The sequence below is a fragment of the Rhincodon typus genome, chromosome 2 (genome assembly GCF_021869965.1).
Source record: "Rhincodon typus isolate 14 chromosome 2, sRhiTyp1.1, whole genome shotgun sequence".
NCBI classification, from domain to species: domain Eukaryota; kingdom Metazoa; phylum Chordata; class Chondrichthyes; order Orectolobiformes; family Rhincodontidae; genus Rhincodon; species Rhincodon typus.
Genome location: NC_063333.1, coordinates 96,466,827 through 96,484,558, shown reverse-complemented (window position 1 = coordinate 96,484,558; position 17,732 = coordinate 96,466,827). Strand labels below are relative to the sequence as shown.

General features: G+C 40.5%; 1 protein-coding gene across 1 annotated transcript in view; it reads right to left on the bottom strand.

The window, feature by feature from the left end:
• Positions 1 to 2,311: 2,311 nt before the first annotated feature.
• The window catches only part of LOC109938043 (juxtaposed with another zinc finger protein 1-like), a 208,425-nt gene continuing 193,004 nt past the window's right edge, over positions 2,312 to 17,732 (bottom strand). The window contains exons 4-5 of the mRNA XM_048611910.1: positions 10,468 to 10,637; positions 2,312 to 2,750 (exon numbers count right to left, since the gene is read on the bottom strand). Coding sequence (XP_048467867.1) covers positions 2,547 to 2,750; positions 10,468 to 10,637 — 374 coding nt within the window. The 3' untranslated portion in view covers positions 2,312 to 2,546. The remainder of the gene's footprint in view (positions 2,751 to 10,467; positions 10,638 to 17,732) is intronic.

Sequence of the window (17,732 nt, the reverse complement as noted above, 5' to 3'; positions counted from 1 at the left end):
ACTATCCCTACAGCGTATGTGCGATCCCTTTAAAATGACTATACTTTGAAAAGGTTTTGGGATGATTTGAACCATCACCATGCTACCATGGCTACTTATGACTTTCTTTGTATAAGTAAATGTTGAAATGGCTGCTTCCCATACAAGGGATTTCTGCCATAAATACTATATCAACAAAAATACTAAAAACAAAATTTGTTACAAGTTGTTACTAAAACAAAACTAAGAGGAGAATTAGCCACTGCAATGCTGGAGAAGATGAATAATCCTACAAAGACTGTCCAAGTCAGTGAAAACATTTTAACATTAACACCTCCAATTTACCACAACACCGACCTCTCACCCTGGTTAATGCACATTCCACCATCAGTCACCCATCAGAAATCAATGACAGCCACGGCTCACGCCTGACACCGAGATAACCTTTGTCACCCACCTTCTTATGATGGCCTCAAACCCATCTCCCACTGCTTCCACATACTTCAGCTATTCAGCTTTGTTAGGCACATCACTCAAACACAATAAAATGAATTCACAGTTATCCTGCTCTCCCACTTGCAGGGCAAAGTTATTTGCAGAAGAACGGAGCAAAGCTGAAACGGTAGGCTGATACAGGCTGTAACATTCTGTGTCACTGAGAGATTTGGGAAGATAATATAACATTGCTTTATGTTCTTTCTCAAAATCTACATTATCCACATTCTGTTATTTGACATCAGACACAAAATGTGTGTGGTGTGATAATGATTGTCTTGTTTTACACCTATCTCCCTTTCTTCACCTTATTTTTCCTTTCTGATGATATTTTCCTTTCAGATACCTATGAAGCTAGGATGTCATGTTGCCACTGTATAGGAAATTGGTGAGACCACTCTTACAATATTGAGTACAATTCCGGTCGTCCTTCCACAAGATGGATGTTGTTAACTTGAGAGGGTGCAGAAAAGATCTACAAGGATGTTGCCGAGACTGGAGGGTTTGAGTTATAGGGAGAGGCTGAACAGGCTGGGCTTTTTTCCTGGAGCGTTGGAAGCTGAGGGGTGACCTTCTAGAGATTTTATCATGAGGGGCATGGATAGGGTGAACATCCAAGGTCTTTTTCCTAGGGTGGGGACTCCAAAAGCAGAGGGCATTGGTTTAAGATGAGAGGGACAAGATTTAAAAACGACTTGAGGGATAACTTTTTCACACAGAGGGTGGTGTGTATATGGAACGAGCAGCCAGAGGAAGTGGGTACAGTTACAACATTTAAAAGGCTTCTGGATGGGTATATGAATAGGAAAGGTTTGGAGGGATATGGGCCAAATGCTGACAAATGGGACTAGGTCAGATTGGGATGTCTGGTCAGCATGGATGAGATGAACTGAAGGGGTCTGTTTCTGGGCTATATGACTCTATAATTCTACAACCGTCATTTGATCAAACAGCAGCCCCAGAAGGAAGAGAGAGGTGTGCCAGATCTCTGACATTCTCAGCTGCCAGCCCAGATAATGGCACTGTGTGTACTTTATACACGAGCACATAATCAGGATCTATATACTGTAAGGACTGCGTCTTATTATTTTGTGCTTTTTTAAAAACTGTGGACTGAAATGAGAAAGAACTGTTTTAAAACCAGTGTTTGAAAGGGTGACTGTATGCATTTAAAGCAAGTAACCTGACACCTATAGCAGGCATAATGTAAGCAACTATTTAAACAAGCAGTAATTGAAGACTGAGTCGTGGATGATTTGGAGCTGAGGGTATGTACAGATGCAGCTCTGGTTTGAAACAAGAAGTTGATTGGTCTATGGGCTAGTGAACAGTTATCAACAACAGGGACCTTTTGCCCGTCAACAAATTGGTTCTCAGATAACTGAGCAGCTTGGAGCTGGGGACTAGTTATGAAGAGTGTTTATTCTTTCCCAGTTTGGGAGTTATCTGTTTACTCTCTGTACTCAAACTCACTCTAAACCGGAAATTTGTCTATCTCACAAAAGTCGTGAACTGTGAATTTGAACTGATAAGCTGGGTACTTTTTATAAATGAACCAGCCACCTTGTGTCTCTTACTAACGAGTGGAAACGTCCGAAAAAAACAGATGCAGCGTGCTGGCTAGCAGAAGAGTCATGAGGATCATCTCAGTGACAGAACTAGAGATCAAAAACAACGGAACTATCTTTCCTGATTTTCAAAATCATGCTCAATAATCGTGTACATGTGTGCATGTGCTCATGCGCCTGTAGCGGAGATTTTAAAGAGATAAGAGTAACCGGTAGCATTATATACTGACTGGTAGAGTCTAAATACTCATAATAAATAGTAATTCTTGTACAGTACATAAACCTGGACTGAACTTTTTAATCAGTGGCTGAAGGTCAGATAAATTGTTAAATCTGTGCACATTTAAGATTTAGAACTTTTGTGATGACTCAGGGAATAGCAGAGCTCATTGCAGCTTGGAGAGAACATGCAAGTGGCGGTGTTCCCATGTATCTGTAATCCTGTCCTTCAGGATGGGAGTGTCCTGGTTTGAAAGGTGCTGTCTGAGGAGCCTTGACGAATTTCTACAGCGCATCTTCTAGATGGTGCACACTGCTGCTACTGAGCGTTGGTAGTAGATGCTTGTGTATATGGTGCCAATCAAGCGGGCTGCTTTGTCCTGCACCGTGGCAAGCTTCTTGAGTGTTGTTGGAGCTGCGCTCGTTCAGGCAAGTGGGGGGATATTCCATCACATTCCTGATTGGTGGCATGTAGAAGGTAGACAGTCTCTGGGGAGTTGGAAGGCAAGTTACTCACAGCAGAATTCCTGGCTTTTGATCTACTCTCGTAGCCACTGTATTTAAGTGGTCAGTCTAGTTCAGTTTCTGGTCAATGGTAGCATCCAGGATGTTGATAGCGGGAGATTCAAGAATGGTAATGTCATTGAATAGCAAGGGGTGATAGCTAGAATCCCTCTTATTAGAGATGGTCATTGCCTGAATGTTATTTGCCCTTTTAGCTCAAGCCTGAATATTGTCCAGGTCATGCTGCACTTGGACATGCACTCTGTTAGTATCTGAGGATGGTGCTGAACATTGTACAATCATTAGTGAACATCCCCACTTCTGACTTTATGATGAGGAAATGTCATTAACGAAGCAGCTGAAAATAGTTGGGCCCAGGACAGAACCTGAGGAACTCAGGGGGTGCTTGTGGTACGGTGGTCGTGTCCCTACCTCTGTACCAGGGGGCCGGGGTTCAAGTCCCACTTACTCCTGAGATTTTTAGTTGGAGTCTGACTTGTTGGGAACAGTGGGAGTCGGGAGAGTTAAGAAATTACTTGTAGGTGGAGTTTATTTACTTCTGGGGAATGATTCAGCAGGAATGAAAATCATAGCTTTGTCTATAATCACTGAAAATCCAATTGAGGTTAAAGAGACAGAACAGCTGCAATCTGGGTACTTTCCATTGTATGTAGTGACATGAGCAATGGCTAAACAAAGTCCATTGTAAGAGGTGACAGTAATAACACAAGCAGACTTTAGGGTGGCTGGGACTCTTTTTGAGTGAGGTCAGTTCAAAAGAGGTATTTGGCATGTCTTCTTTATAGTTGATGATCAGGAAGCTAACCCAATGTAAACTAAGTTAGCACAGGCAGCTCACAGTGAAGGTTGGTCTGAAGGAGTTCCAGAGTGTTGGTACTATCCAGCTATCATATGGAGATATTGCAAGCATATATAACACAGGGTGGAGCTGGAGGAACACAGCAGGCCAGGCAGCATCAGAGGAGCAGGAAAGCTGACATTTTGGGTCGGGACCCTTTTTCTTAAAGATGTAATGCAGTTGTGAAGAACATGCCATATATGTCAGGTGGTTGCAGCAGCGTGTAAATAAGACAGGTGAACATAGTCAGGTCAGTCAGAATGGCTGATTCATGCTATAATTAAAATTCACTTTATGCCGTTGGCGCATGACCTGCATTTCCAAGCCTGTGTCATTCTGCCAGGCAAGGGACTTGTGGTAATCGGTCGGTGTCACAGTTTGCATCACTCCAGAGCACTGGCACCATTCTATCTATTTAGTTTTTTAATAATACTTACAGCATTTTGTAAAGCACAAATAATCTCTCAACAAAAGACTATAGCCTGCACTTTTTAAGTCCTGAGAAAATATGTGTACAATGAAGTTTAAATGAACAATGCTTTAAAACCTTTCCACTATTTCCAAATAAGATTAAAGAATCTTCTTTATCGTGTTCAGCAGTTCACAATCCAACATTCTGTCTAATTCTTTTGTGCTTATCTATTGGCAGAGGTGGGGAATGCTTATTCTTTGCCAGCATCATTACCCTTGTCTCCACCATCAAATCCACTATTAATTCATCTCAAACTGAAATTAAGGAATAGGTCAAGGGCTATAATCTCCAGATTACTATCCCAGCCATGTGCAAATTGGCATAGGGATAAGAAAATTAGGGAAGTAAACACGTGGCTAAAGGAGTGGTGTGGGAAAGAGGGGTTCCATTTCATGAGGCATTGGCATCAGTTTTGGAACAGGAGGGATCTGTACAGTTAGGACGGTCTCCACCTGAACTGATCTGGAACCAGTGTTCCAGCAGAAAGGATAAATAGGTTGGTCACTAGAAATTTAAACTAGTGAAATGGGGGAGAAGGGAAGAGGAAAATGACAGGAAATATAATGGTGAATAAAAAAGGAAACAGCAGGTTAACATTTATGCAGGAGGGTTTAACTATATCGAGGGCTATGAAGAAAGTTAAGAGGAAGGAAAACTCAGGAGATATTATTAATGCAGATGTTAAAATTCAAAAAGGTATACAAACTAGCAAAAAGGCATTTTTCCTAAACGCTCATAGCATTCGAAACAAGGTAGATGAGTTAACAGCACACATCATTGTGAATGAGTATGACTTAGTAGCCATTACGGACACATGGTTGCAGGAGGGTCACGATTGGGAAATAAATATCCAGGGGTATCAGACTATTCAGAACGACAGACAGGAAGAATAAGGGAGGTAGTGTCGCTCTCATATTTAAGGACATCAGGATGGTACTGAGAGATGATATAGGTTCTATGGAGAATAAGGTTGAATCCATTTAGGTTGAAATTAGAAATTCTAAGAAGAAAAAGTCACAGATGGGCATAATCTATAGGCCACCAAACAATAACATCACATTGGGATGGGCAACAAACAAAGAAATGACTAATGCCTGTAAAAATGGTACAGCAATTATCATGGGTGATTTTAATCTACATGTCGATTGGTCGAACCAGGTCGGTCATGGTAGCCTTGAGGAGGGGTTCATTGAATGTATCCGCGATAGCCTTCTTCAACAGAATGTAATGGAACTAAGAAGGGAGGAAGCTATCCTAGATCTGGTCCTGTGTAATGAGACAGGGATAATTAATGATCTCGTAGTTAGGGATCCTCTTTGAAGGAGTGATCACAGTATGGTTGAATTTAGAATACAGATGGAAGGTGAAAAGATAAAATCCAATACCAGGGTCCTGTGCTTAAACAAAGGGAGACTACAATAGGATAAGGGAGGAGTTGGCTAAAGTAGACCGGAAGCAAAGACTCTATGGTAGGACAGTTGAGGAACAGTGGAGGACTTTCAAAGCAAGTTTTCAAGCTCAGCAAAAGTTTATACCAGTCAAAAGGAAGAACTATAGGAAAAGGGGTAATTAGCCATGTCTAAGGAAATAAGGGAGGCTATCAAACTGAAAGATTAGGCATACAAAGTAGCAAAGACCAGTGGGGAAACTAGAAGACTGGGAAAACTTTAAAGGTCAACAGAAAGCCGCAAAAAAGGCTGTAAAGAAAAGTAAGATAGATTATGAAACTAAACTAGCTCAGTATATAAAGACAGATAGCAAAAGTTTCTAAATGAGAAAGAGTGGCTGAAGTAAACATTAGTCCTTTCGAGGATGAGAAGACAGATTTAATAATGGGAAATGAGGAAATAGCTGAGGCATTGAACAGGTATTTTGTGTCGGTCTTCACAGTGGAGGACACGAATAACTTGCCAGTAATTGATGACAAAGAGACTCGGGTAGGTGAAGACCTAGGCATGATCATTATTACGAAAGAGGTAAGTGTTGGGCAAGCTAGTGGAGCTGAAGGTTGACAAGTCTGCTAGCGCTGATGGAATGCATACCAGGGTACCAAAATAGATGGCGAGAGTAATAACAAATACATTCATGGTAATTTTGCAAAATTCACTGGACTCTGAGGCAGTTCCAGCAGATTGGAAAACAGCCAATGTGACGCCACTGTTCAAAAAAGGAGGTAGACAAAAGATAGGGAATTATAGGCCGATTAGCTTAACTTCTGTAGAGGGAAAAGTGCTTGAATCTATCATCATGGAAGAAACAGCAAGACATCTAGATAGAAATTGTCCCATTGGGCGGACACAGCATGGGTTCATGAAAGGCAGGTCGTGCTTGACTAATTTGCTGGAATTCCATGAAGACATTACGAGCACAGGGGACAATGGGGACACAGTAGATGTGGTGCATCTAGATTTCCAAAAGGCATTCGACAAGGTGCCGCACAAAAGGCTGCCACATAAGATAAAGGTGCACAGTGTTACAGGCACTGTATTAGCATGGATAGAGGATTGGTTAACAAATAGGAAGCAAAGAGTGGTGACAAATAAGCGCTTTTCTATTTGGTGAACAGTGACTAGTGCTGTGCCTCAGGGATCAGTGTTGGAACTGCAATTGTTTACGATTTACATAGATGATTTGGAGTTGGGGACCATGTGTAGTGTGTCAAAGTTTGTGGATGACACTAAGATGAGTGGTAGAGCAAAGCGTGTTAAGGACCCTGAAAGTTTGCAGAGGGATATAGATAGTTTAAGTGAGTGGGCAAAGGTCTAGCAGATGGAGTTCGATGTTGATAAATGTGAAGTCATCCATTTTGGTAAGAATAACAGTAAAAGAGGCTATTACTTGAATGATAAAAAATTGCAGCATGCTGCTGTGCAGAGGGACCTGGGTGTCCTTATGCATGAATTGCAGAAGGTTGATTTGCAGGTGTAATAGGTAATTAAGAAGGAAAATGGAATTTTGTCCTTCGTTGCTAGAGGGATTTGACTTTAAAAGCAAGGAGGTTATGTTGCTGTGTAGGATGCTGGTAAGGCCAAACCTGGAGTACTGTGTACAGTTTTGGTCTCCTTACTTGAGAAAAGATGTACTGGTACTAGAGGGGGTGTAGAGGAGATTCACTAGGTTGATTCCAGAGTTGAAAGGGTTGGTTTATGAGGAGAGGCTGAATAGACTGGGATTATATTCATTAGAATTCAGAAGAATGAGGGGTGATCTTATAGAAACATATAAAATTATGAAGGGGATAGGTAAGATAGAAGCTGGGAGGTTGTTTCCATGGCGGGTGAAACTAGAATAAGAGGGCATAGTCTCAAAACTAGGGGGAGCACATTTAGGACTGAATTGAGGAAGAACTTCTTCACCCAAAGGGTTGTGAATCTGTGGAATTCCCTGCCCAGTGAAGTAGTTGAGGCTTCCTCATTGAATGCTTTTAAAGCTAAGATAGATAATTTTTTTAAATAATAAAGGAATTAAGGTTATTGTGAGAAGGTGGGTAAATGGAACTGAGGCCATGAAAAGATCAGCCATGATCTTATTGAATGGGGGAGCAGGCACAAAGGGCCAGATGGCCTACTCCTGCTCCTGGTTCTTATGTTGTGCCAGACATCAGTGAGACAGGCCTCCTGAATTTCAGATGAGCGCAGAGATTCCAGAAGCAGACCAGGTATTATTATTTAGTTCTAGGGGTACTTAAGACGAGCTGTCAAACAAAGCAAACAAGATAGAATGTAGCAAATTGCAGAGGTTTTATTTGTTAGAGACACCACTCTACTGAATGCTTCAATTGCCTCCAGGGAAATTACTGTTCTGTGTTTTTGCCTTGGATTGCTTGCTTCCTGAACCAAAGAATTAATCCTTTAGAATATTCTCATTTTCTAGTGTGTCTTCAGTCACAACCCACACTGTACAACCAGACCAGGATAAAATGATCATCACCTTATGTTTAGGTTGCTCAAAAGCTACAAGAACAAAAAGTACTTAGATTACATAAAGCTGATTGTGCTTTGTGTCAGTTGTTAAATTTGAGAGTTACTCTATCTAAGTGATTACAGCACTGTATACTTATGTTCTGTAGAAAACAATTTACTTGATCCTTTTGTGTTTCATATAATGATGTTTTCCTATTCACATTCATCATGTTGGCTGCACGTGGGGGATGGGGGTGTTGGGGAGGGAGGAGGAGGGGAGGGAGGGAAAGAGAAGCAATACAGAATGAACATTTTTGAAAGAATAAATCATTGAATTTCAATCTGTGTATCAGCTGCCTTGGCTTGACTGTTCTACTACAATGTAGTAAGATAGCATAATGGGCCGTGTGAATCCTTAGAAAGCAGAGGGAGGGAAGTGAATGCACAAGAGGTCAAAGTCAGGGGAAGACACTTGAGGCAACAAGGAGGGATTGCAGTGCTGAAGGAGATTGCAGAGATGGAGAGATAAGGCAATGAAGAGACTTTAAGATGAAGATGAGAATTTTAAAGTTGAGGCACTTGAACTAATGTTAAATTAGTAAGGACATGGGGAGATGGGCAACTGGAAATTGTGTAGAATACAATAGAGTTCTGTTGCAGAGTTTTGAATAAATTGAAGTTTACATATGGGGCCTGCCAGAGGAATGTGAAAATCGTTCAGTTTGGAATTAACAAAGGCATCGATAACAGTTTCAGTGGCCGATAGGCTGAAGCTGGGGCAGAGGTCGAAAATTAGGAATTAGACAAAATAAAACCTGAAAGAACTGCGGATGTTGTAAATCAGCAACAAAACAGAAATTGCTGGATAAGCTTACCAGGTCTGGCAGCATCTGTGAAGAAAAATCAGAGTTAACGTTTCGGGTCCGGTGACCTTTCCCAATGAGTCACCAGACCTGAAACATTAACTAGGAATTGCGCAACTCCAGATTTAATATTGGAAATTCAAAATCAAATAGACCGTGGAGATTGTGTGAACAGTCTGGTATAGTTACCAGAAAGACAAACTCATTAAACTAAAATTACTAAAGGGGATGAATTCCTCAAGGGGTCTCCTGATTGGCTACCTTATGCACATATGGATTTTCAGCTGATCTCTGTCGAAGAGAACATTTGGGATGCTAGAATCTGTGATGCTGCATCAGTTCTGCAGTTAACTCAATGACTGCAGACAAAGTAATTACCAAAAAGTGGTGAAACTGAATTCTTCATGTCTCTAAATTGGGCTTCACTATGGTTTACATTCAACTTTCCTGAAGGTTTACATCTTTGGATGACAGCCTAAGTAGCAGACAGCCAGTCTTGCCTGCTGGCAGCACAAATTGGAAATACTGGAGATTTCCTTTGCGGCTATAATTTCCAAGTAGTTTATAGCGCCTTGCCATGGCTAATGGTGTTGCAGTTTCAGATGACGTTTAGATTTATGGGTTTACTGTGAATATGCAAACATTGTTGTGTTCAGCAGCTTTGCTATTAGTTTCACATAAATAGCCCTTTTCCTTTGCTTCCCTGTGATTTTTTTTTAAACCCATTAAACTTGTCACAGAATGTTAAAATTTGTCAACATAAGCATAAATATCCTTTGCAACATCGTGATAAGTTTTAATGACTAACAATGAATGACAGATGTTATGTGAAGCCCTGCACATTTGGACCAAAATTAAAACTAAGCATGGTACAAAGGAATTTTATTTTGTTTACTGTTGATTACAGGGGTGGTTATATGGGTGCAGAGACGGCTGATATGTTGACATATCATTCCATAACCAGTGAACTGACAGAAGATCCCTATTTGAAAGTGGAGGAAAAGAGGAAAGATCAAAGATAGGCTGTTATAAAGAAGAGCAGTCTTCAGTAATGGGATATGTTCAGATATTCCCTGGGTATTGCTATTTGTAAGAGTCAACTTTGGGCAGTAAGGGAAAATTCTTGAATATAACTGTAGCATATGGGAGACAGAGGTGACATGAACCCAAGAGGACATCTACTGCAGATGATAAATTTGTAACAGAGGTAGGTACAAAATTACACATAAGTTTCTGATGAGCTCTGCACTCATTGTTAATCTTTTGAGAACAAACTGCAAGTATTCTGGAAAATTGAGGGCACATCCAATGCCTGAAGTGGTGTGTCTAATTCCTTACATTGAGAAATACTCCCTATAATACATTATGTACTTCCATTTGTTTAAACAACCAAAGGCATCATGAAAATATATTTTGAATGCAAATTTAGGTTAAAAATGCAAGGAATTTAACCTTAATATTGTCATAGTAATTTAACCTGGTTAAGCAGACCTCTAACGGTCTTAAAAATATATAACGTAAAACATTTGCTTGTGATGTGATAGTTACTGAAAATCAATGGTCATTTAGCAGACTATTTATCTCTATTTATTATCATCCAATTTACCTTATATCTCTTTTTACATCCAGGAACAGGACAGGCAAAAGGTTTCTCTTCTCCTCCATTCATGCACATAGAACTCAGAATAGCTTCTGAACTAATCGCACTTTCTGTGGTCCAAGACTCATCACTGTCTGATTCTTCATAGTCTACTTCTTCTTCATCATATTCACTTCCTGACAGAGATAAAGAGACAGGGGGACATATTTTAAAAAAAACAAAGAAAGAAAATAGATATTTCATTAAAAAAGATTTCACTTCACCAGATCATAAAACATATTGATCTCAAAAATCTGTACCCTTTCAAATGATATAAATTAGTAAGCAGTCAATTAGAATGGGACTCAGTCACATTAGTTTCTGACATTGTGCCGAAGACTTCAGACAGGTTTATTGAGATAAAACATTGATGCAAGGAGAACAAGGAAGGTAAACTTTATATGTTGGAATTCTTATATGTCAGGCCTCTTCAGTGTAACAGCCAAGCCAACAGCATTTGTTAGACTTAGAAAGGAGACATCTTTAGGCACGAAGATAAAAACTTGAGAAAGAACAGGTCTGAAAAAGACTCTATTGTCCATTCAAAAATAGCTGCTCCTCAATCAAATACCTATCTAATTCTCCTGTAAATTTACTCAGCCTTTCATCATACAATTCTGTCCCCACGACCAATTTGGTGAACCTTGGCAATCTTTTATTGAAATGGGGAATAAAACTGAAGAAGTCGAACAGCCTACTGTTGGCTCCTAATATGTGTGTTCTTGTATTAAATGCTGCCTTTATTATTCTATGTCGTGAAAGTTGTGGATCTGGAAGTTGTTGTTGAAGAAATTTTGACAAGTTCCTGGTGCGTATTTAACTTGCTACAGTGTATTAGTGTTGGAGTGAATGTTTAATGTGGAGGAGTATTAATCAAGCAGGTTGCTTTGGCCTGCATGGTATCCAGCCTCTTGAGTAGTATTGGCAGTTAGTTATACTCATCAAGGTAAATGGGGATTATTGTATCACATTTCTGATGATTGCCTTGTAAACGGTGCCCAGGCTTTGGGAAGTGAGGAGGTGAGTTAGTTGATGCAAGACTCCCTGTTTCTGACCTTCTCTCATAGTCATTGTACTAACGTGACTGGGAGAGTTAAATTTTGGGAATAGTAACCCCAGAAAGTTTATGGTGAGGGCTTCAGCATTACAGCTTAGTCCTGTCAGGGTGCTCTTGATCATTTCTTGGTATAATATGTACTATAAGCAGCACGGTGGTTCAGTGGTTAGCACTGCTGCCTCACAACACCCGGGACACAGGTTCGATTCCACTCTCGGGTGACAATATGTGTGGAGTTTGCACATTCTCCCCGTGTCTGTGTGAGTTTCCTCCCACGGTCCAAAGATGTGCAGGCTAAGTGGATTGGCCATGCTAAATTGCCTGTAGTGTTCAGGGATGTGTAGATTAGGTGGTTATAGGGGGATGGGTCTGGGTGGGATGCTCTGAGGGTCAGTGTGGACCTGTTGGGCCGAAGGGCCTGTTTCCACACTGTAGGGATTCTATGATATATGATACAGGACAGAACTAGGCCATTTGGCCAATCGAGTCTGCTCTGCCATTCGATCATGGCTGATATATTTCCCAACCGCCTTCTCCTGTAACCCTTATTTCCTTACTAATAAAGAAACTATCTAGCTCTGTCTTAAATACATTCAATGGTTTGGCTTCCACAAACCTTTGCAGCAATGAATTCCACAAACTACCTCTGTAGATACTCTCTGGCTAAAGAAATTCCTCCTCATCTCAGTTCTAAAGGATCGTCCCTTCATTCTGAGGCTGTGCCCTCAGCTACTAGTCTCTCCTACCAGTGGAAATATCCAGGCCTCTCATTATTTTCTAAGTTTCAATCAGATCGCCCATCATCCTCTAAACTCCACTGAGTGCAGACTGAGAGTCCTCAACCATTCCACATATGACAAGACTTTCATCCTCTGGATCATTCTAGTAAACCTCCACTGGACCCCCTCCAATGCCAGCACATCTTTCCTTAGATACAGAGTGCAAAACTGCTCCCAATATTATCAATACGAGATCCTTATACAACCCAGCAGTACATTTCTGCTCTTGTATTCTAGCGATCTTGAAACAAATGTTAACACTGCATTTGACAGCCTAACCACCAACTGAACCTGATGTTAACTTTAAGAGAATCTGAACTAGGACTCTCAAGTACTTTGTGCTTCAGATTCTGAAGCCTTTCCCTGTTTAGAAAATAGTTTTTGCCTCTATTCTTTCTATCAAAGTGCATAACCTCATATTTTCCCCCATCTGTCACTTCCTCGCCCACTCTCCTTGCCTGTCCAAATTCTTCTGCAGCCTCCCCGCTACCTCAACACTACCTGACCCTCCAGCTACCTTTGCGTCATCTGCAAACTTAGCAAACAATGCCCTCAGTTCCTCATCCAGATTTTACAATGCACTTCCAAGTACTCCACTATCTCATCCTTAATAATGGGCTCTAAATTCTTACCAACAACCGTTGGTTGTTTGATTGGCTATGCTAAATTGCCTATAGTGTTCAGGGGTGTGCAGGCTAGGTGGAAATTGTAGAGTTACAGGGATAGGGTAGGGAGGAGAGTCTGGGTGAGATGCTCTTTGGAGGGTCAATGTGGATCTGATGGACTGAATAGCCTGCCTCCATACTGTAGGAATTCTATGATTCTAACCAAGGCCAGACTAACCAGTCTATAGTTTTCTGTCTTTTGCCTCCTTCCTTTCTTAAACATGGGTGTTACGTTAGCCAATTTCCAGTCCTCTGGGACCCTTCCTGACTCCAGTGATTCCAGAAAGATCACCACCAATGCCTCTACAATCTCCTCAGCCATCTCCTTTAGAACTCTGAGGTGTAGTCCATCTGGTCCGGGCAATTTAACCACCTTCAGACCTTTCAACTTCCCCAGCACTTTCTCCTTAGTGATGGCTACGGTATTCACTCTTTCCTGACTCTCTTGAAGTTCTGGTATACTGCTGTCTTCCACTGCGAAAACTGATGCAAAGTACTGATTCAGTTCCTCCGCCATTTCTTTGTTCCCGATTACTACTTCTCCTGCCTCATTTTCCAGTGGTCCAATGTCCACTTGCCTCTCTCTTACCTTTTAGATATTTAAAAAAAACTCTTGCAATCTTCTTTTATATTGCTAGCTATCTTACTCTCATCTTCTCCCCCCTACTGCTTTTTTAGTTATGCTTTGCTGGTTCTGAAAGACTTCCCACTAATTATCACCACATTGTATCTCTTCTTTTGCTTTTTTGCTAGCCCTGACTTCCCCTATCAACCAATGGTTGCCTCAACTCCCCTTTTGTATGTCTCTCCTTCCTTGGAATGAATTTCTGCTGTGCCTCCTGAATTACGCCCAGAAACCCCTGTCATTGTTGCTCCACCATCTTTCCTGCTAGGCTCCTTTCCAATCAACTTTGCCAGCTCGTCCCTCATGTCTTTGGAGTTACCTTCACTTAACTGTAATAGTGTTGCATCTGATTCAATCTTCTCCCTCTCAAATTGCAGGGTGAATTCTATTACATTATGGTCACTGCCCCTAGGTTTTCCTTCACCTTCAGCTCCCTAATCAAGTCTATCTCATTACACATAACAAAATCCAGAACTGCCTGATCCCTAGTGGGCTCTATCACAAGCTGCTCCAAAAACCATCTCATAGACATTTCACAAATGCATTTTCTTGAGATCCACTACCAATCTAATTTTCCCAGTCCACCTAAAGTCCCCATAATTATTGTAATAGTGCCTTTCTTACATGCCTTTTTCTACCTAGTGATTTATTTCTTCCCCATGTCCTGACTGCAGTTAGGAGGCCTGTAAACAGCTCTCATCTAGGTCTTTTCTCTTTTGCGATCCATGCTGGAGTCCATGCTCTTCCCAGACTTCTACATTTAAGCCCATTGACATATCTTTCTAATCCTTTCTCTTTTGTGTGTCTATCCAGTTTTACTCTAAATGCATCTACACTAGTTGCCCCAACCATCCCCTGTGGTAGCAAGTCCTACAATCTAATCACTTTCTAGGTAAAATAGTATTTTATGAAATCCCTGTGGGATTTATTACTGACCATTTTGGAAAAAAAACCTTTTCTTCAATGGATCTGGAAAAGCAGTAGAGCTTATTTAGATACTGCAAGGAACTTCAGTATTGGTGACCTGAGCTCCTCCTACTACAGCTACAGGAAATTCAGAAAATCACCCTCTTGAAATATTCAGTAATTTTTTTTACTCCATGAAAAGTATCCTGTTGGTCAGTGAATGGATATCAAATGACTTGCAAGTAAAATTATAACATTTTCACTTCTTTTTATTCACTCAGGGGCGTCACTGACTGGCCAGCATTTATTGCCCGTCCCTAAGTGTCCTTGAACTGAGTGGCTTGCTAGGTTATTTCAGAGGGCAGATGAGAGTCAACCGCATTGCTATGGGTCTGTCGTCACAGGTAAGACAGACCAGATGAGGATGCCAGATTTCCTTTTCAGAAGGATGGTAGTGAACCAGATGGATTTTCCTGACAATTGACAATGATTTCATGGTCATCAGTAGATGCTTAATTCCAGGATTTTGTTATTGAATTCAAATTCCACCATCTGCCACAGTGGGATTCGAATGCCAGTCCCCAGAACATCAGCTGAGTTTCTGGATTAATGTCTAGCAATAATACCACTGGCCATTGCCTCCCCAACTTTAAACATAATGTCTTGTACTGTTTTTCTCATTTGCATTTTTAAAATATTTAATATACATCAGAACTAAACATAGACAAATAAATGATAGTCCATGTAATATACACCAATTTAGTTTATGTAATTTTTAAAGTTGCCGTTTCAATTTTCCTATTTAATGATTAAATTATAAACTCTTATTTCAGTGCTCAAATATAATTTAGTGCAAATATTAAAAAATCATGCTCCAAGAATGATTCCAACTCCAAAAAGTTATGGTTATAGCTATATTACTTCAATTTACTTGATCACGTGTTAGAGTTACAAGCTCAAACTCTTTGTTTTTGGCAAACCAGAGAAGAATAAAGCTATATTATTCAGTATTTTGAATAATAAGCCATTACTGTTCAACAGTGGCATAATGTGAGCATTATGAATGACAGTTAGCTGGACTATTGGGAGATGTGAGTCTGATTACAATGTTCCAGCCGTATGAGACATCTGTCAAAAACAAACTTCTTGATGAGCACCAGAGGAGTTCCAAAGCTGCCCAGGCTGCTCCAAGGTAATAATATGTTGTGAAAGATCAACAACAGTGTTTTTCAATGGTAGTGTTACAATAAATTTTCAAAACCAACTATCAGCTCCACTGGCCCACTCACATCTTATTAACCTATAACTTTCAGATCTTGTCTACCAGCTAACTGAGTGAGTGTGTTGTCTGACATGGTGCTGAGGCACCTACATGAGGTGAGACCCCATTTTCACTCTACACCAAAATGGCTAACTTTGCTCAGATAATTAAGTATTACTACAATTGTCCTCAACATTGCCATCAGGAAAGGATGCAAGTTTCTGATCAGTAGTTCTTACTGGGCTGTATACGAGCTTAATTTGACTGAGTGTGCACACTTAGGCGGAAAGTAGCAAAACAGGTCTCACTGGCAGCACATTAAGTTTTAGTTGCCCAGGTCACAAACAATGGAACGCAGCAAAGAGATCCGTCCATAAAATTAACTGCTGGAGACCTGCAGCAGTAAACAGGAGGAAGGACATCTATACTGGTGGCATTGGAGCTCAGCCAAGTTCAGTCCTTGCCAGAAATTTACGTATGTGCACTCCTAGCAGGTATTATTGGCAAAGAAGCGAGATTAGGAGTTGCAGACAGCTTTCTCTGCTGAATCTATTGTGCTTAAAAACATCTCCAAGCCAAACCAGTAAATTTCTGGTACAGCAATCAGATGATATCCTTTAGGAAAGTTTGGTCGTTGTTAGAAAAATTATAAGTACCAGTATCATTTGACAGCATAACATAAATCATAGTCATATAGATGCACCACCATATTAAAGTTCACACAATAAGTACTGCATTAATTAAAATAAATAGAAAGTCATATAAGTGATTATTGCAGGTCTCATTTTCAAAGCAGGTTTGGGAATCTGACAGCCAGGTGACCTTACACCTTAACTGCACTATTCCACAATTCTATTTTTAAATGCAAATGGACTGAATGGGCAGTAGCTGACTTTGGTGTGCAACTAAAGGTACTGAGTGCACACCCAGCACCAGAGGCAAAGGCAGTGACAATCATATTGGAGGTCACTGCTATCTTGCTGAGGAGAGAATGCAGCTTGTGAAAGAAGATAAAGATATATAGAGTAGTCACAAATGCCAAGTACTGCTGATATTTGATTATTAAATCAAATTTGGTTTTGAGCTATGAACTGTGAGCTGAGATCCAAAGGTGACCTTTAGACTTTGAGCAGCAGCTTATTTGAAACAAAAGACAGAACAAACAAGCTTTCATTTGTCCATGAGTCCAGGCCTGGAAATTAATTGCAAATTGTTTCAACTCCTGAGAGGCGTTATGCTCAACCAAATGGCAGAAGTTGATAGTTAATTGGAATCTCACAGGAAGACAACCAGTTCAACAAAGAGAGGCCAGAGTTTGAATTGATTTTTGAATTGTGTTTTAAGTCAGAAAAATTGTGCCTGTGAGAGCTACTGGACGGAGGTTTGATTGCTCCCTGGTTTCCTCTCATTATCAACTAATTGCAAGTTCAGAGAATAGAATCTCTTATAGAATTAAATGTATATTCCTTGGAGCCTACTGGACATTATCTGCATGCATTGCTGTTGTCTGAAACCAAGCATGATGTAATCATATTTTATGGATTGTGGCGTCTACATAAGTGAATTGGCCAGTTATATCTCATTTGTTTTCCCTTTTGACTTATCCACTGACTGTGGCTATTTATCTGTGTGAGAGAGTGGGGTTTAGAATTAAATAGGACTAGGTTTAAATCATAGACATTAATTAGATTACTTTGTTGTTTAGGTTTGCGCTGCTAATGACACTATGTTGTTCATAAATTGTTGAGTCTTCTGTTTAAGCTACAAGCCTAGTGGCTAGTATCGATCATTCACAAAACCTGGGACTAGTTATTCAAGAAGTCTGGTTAAGAACCATTGGGGTTAATTTTGAGAGTCATGGAATGTTTTAATTTTACTGTGTCCCTTGAAAATCTCCAACTCTCCTGCTCTTTGCTGGGATCCAGTGTGCCACCCTCCA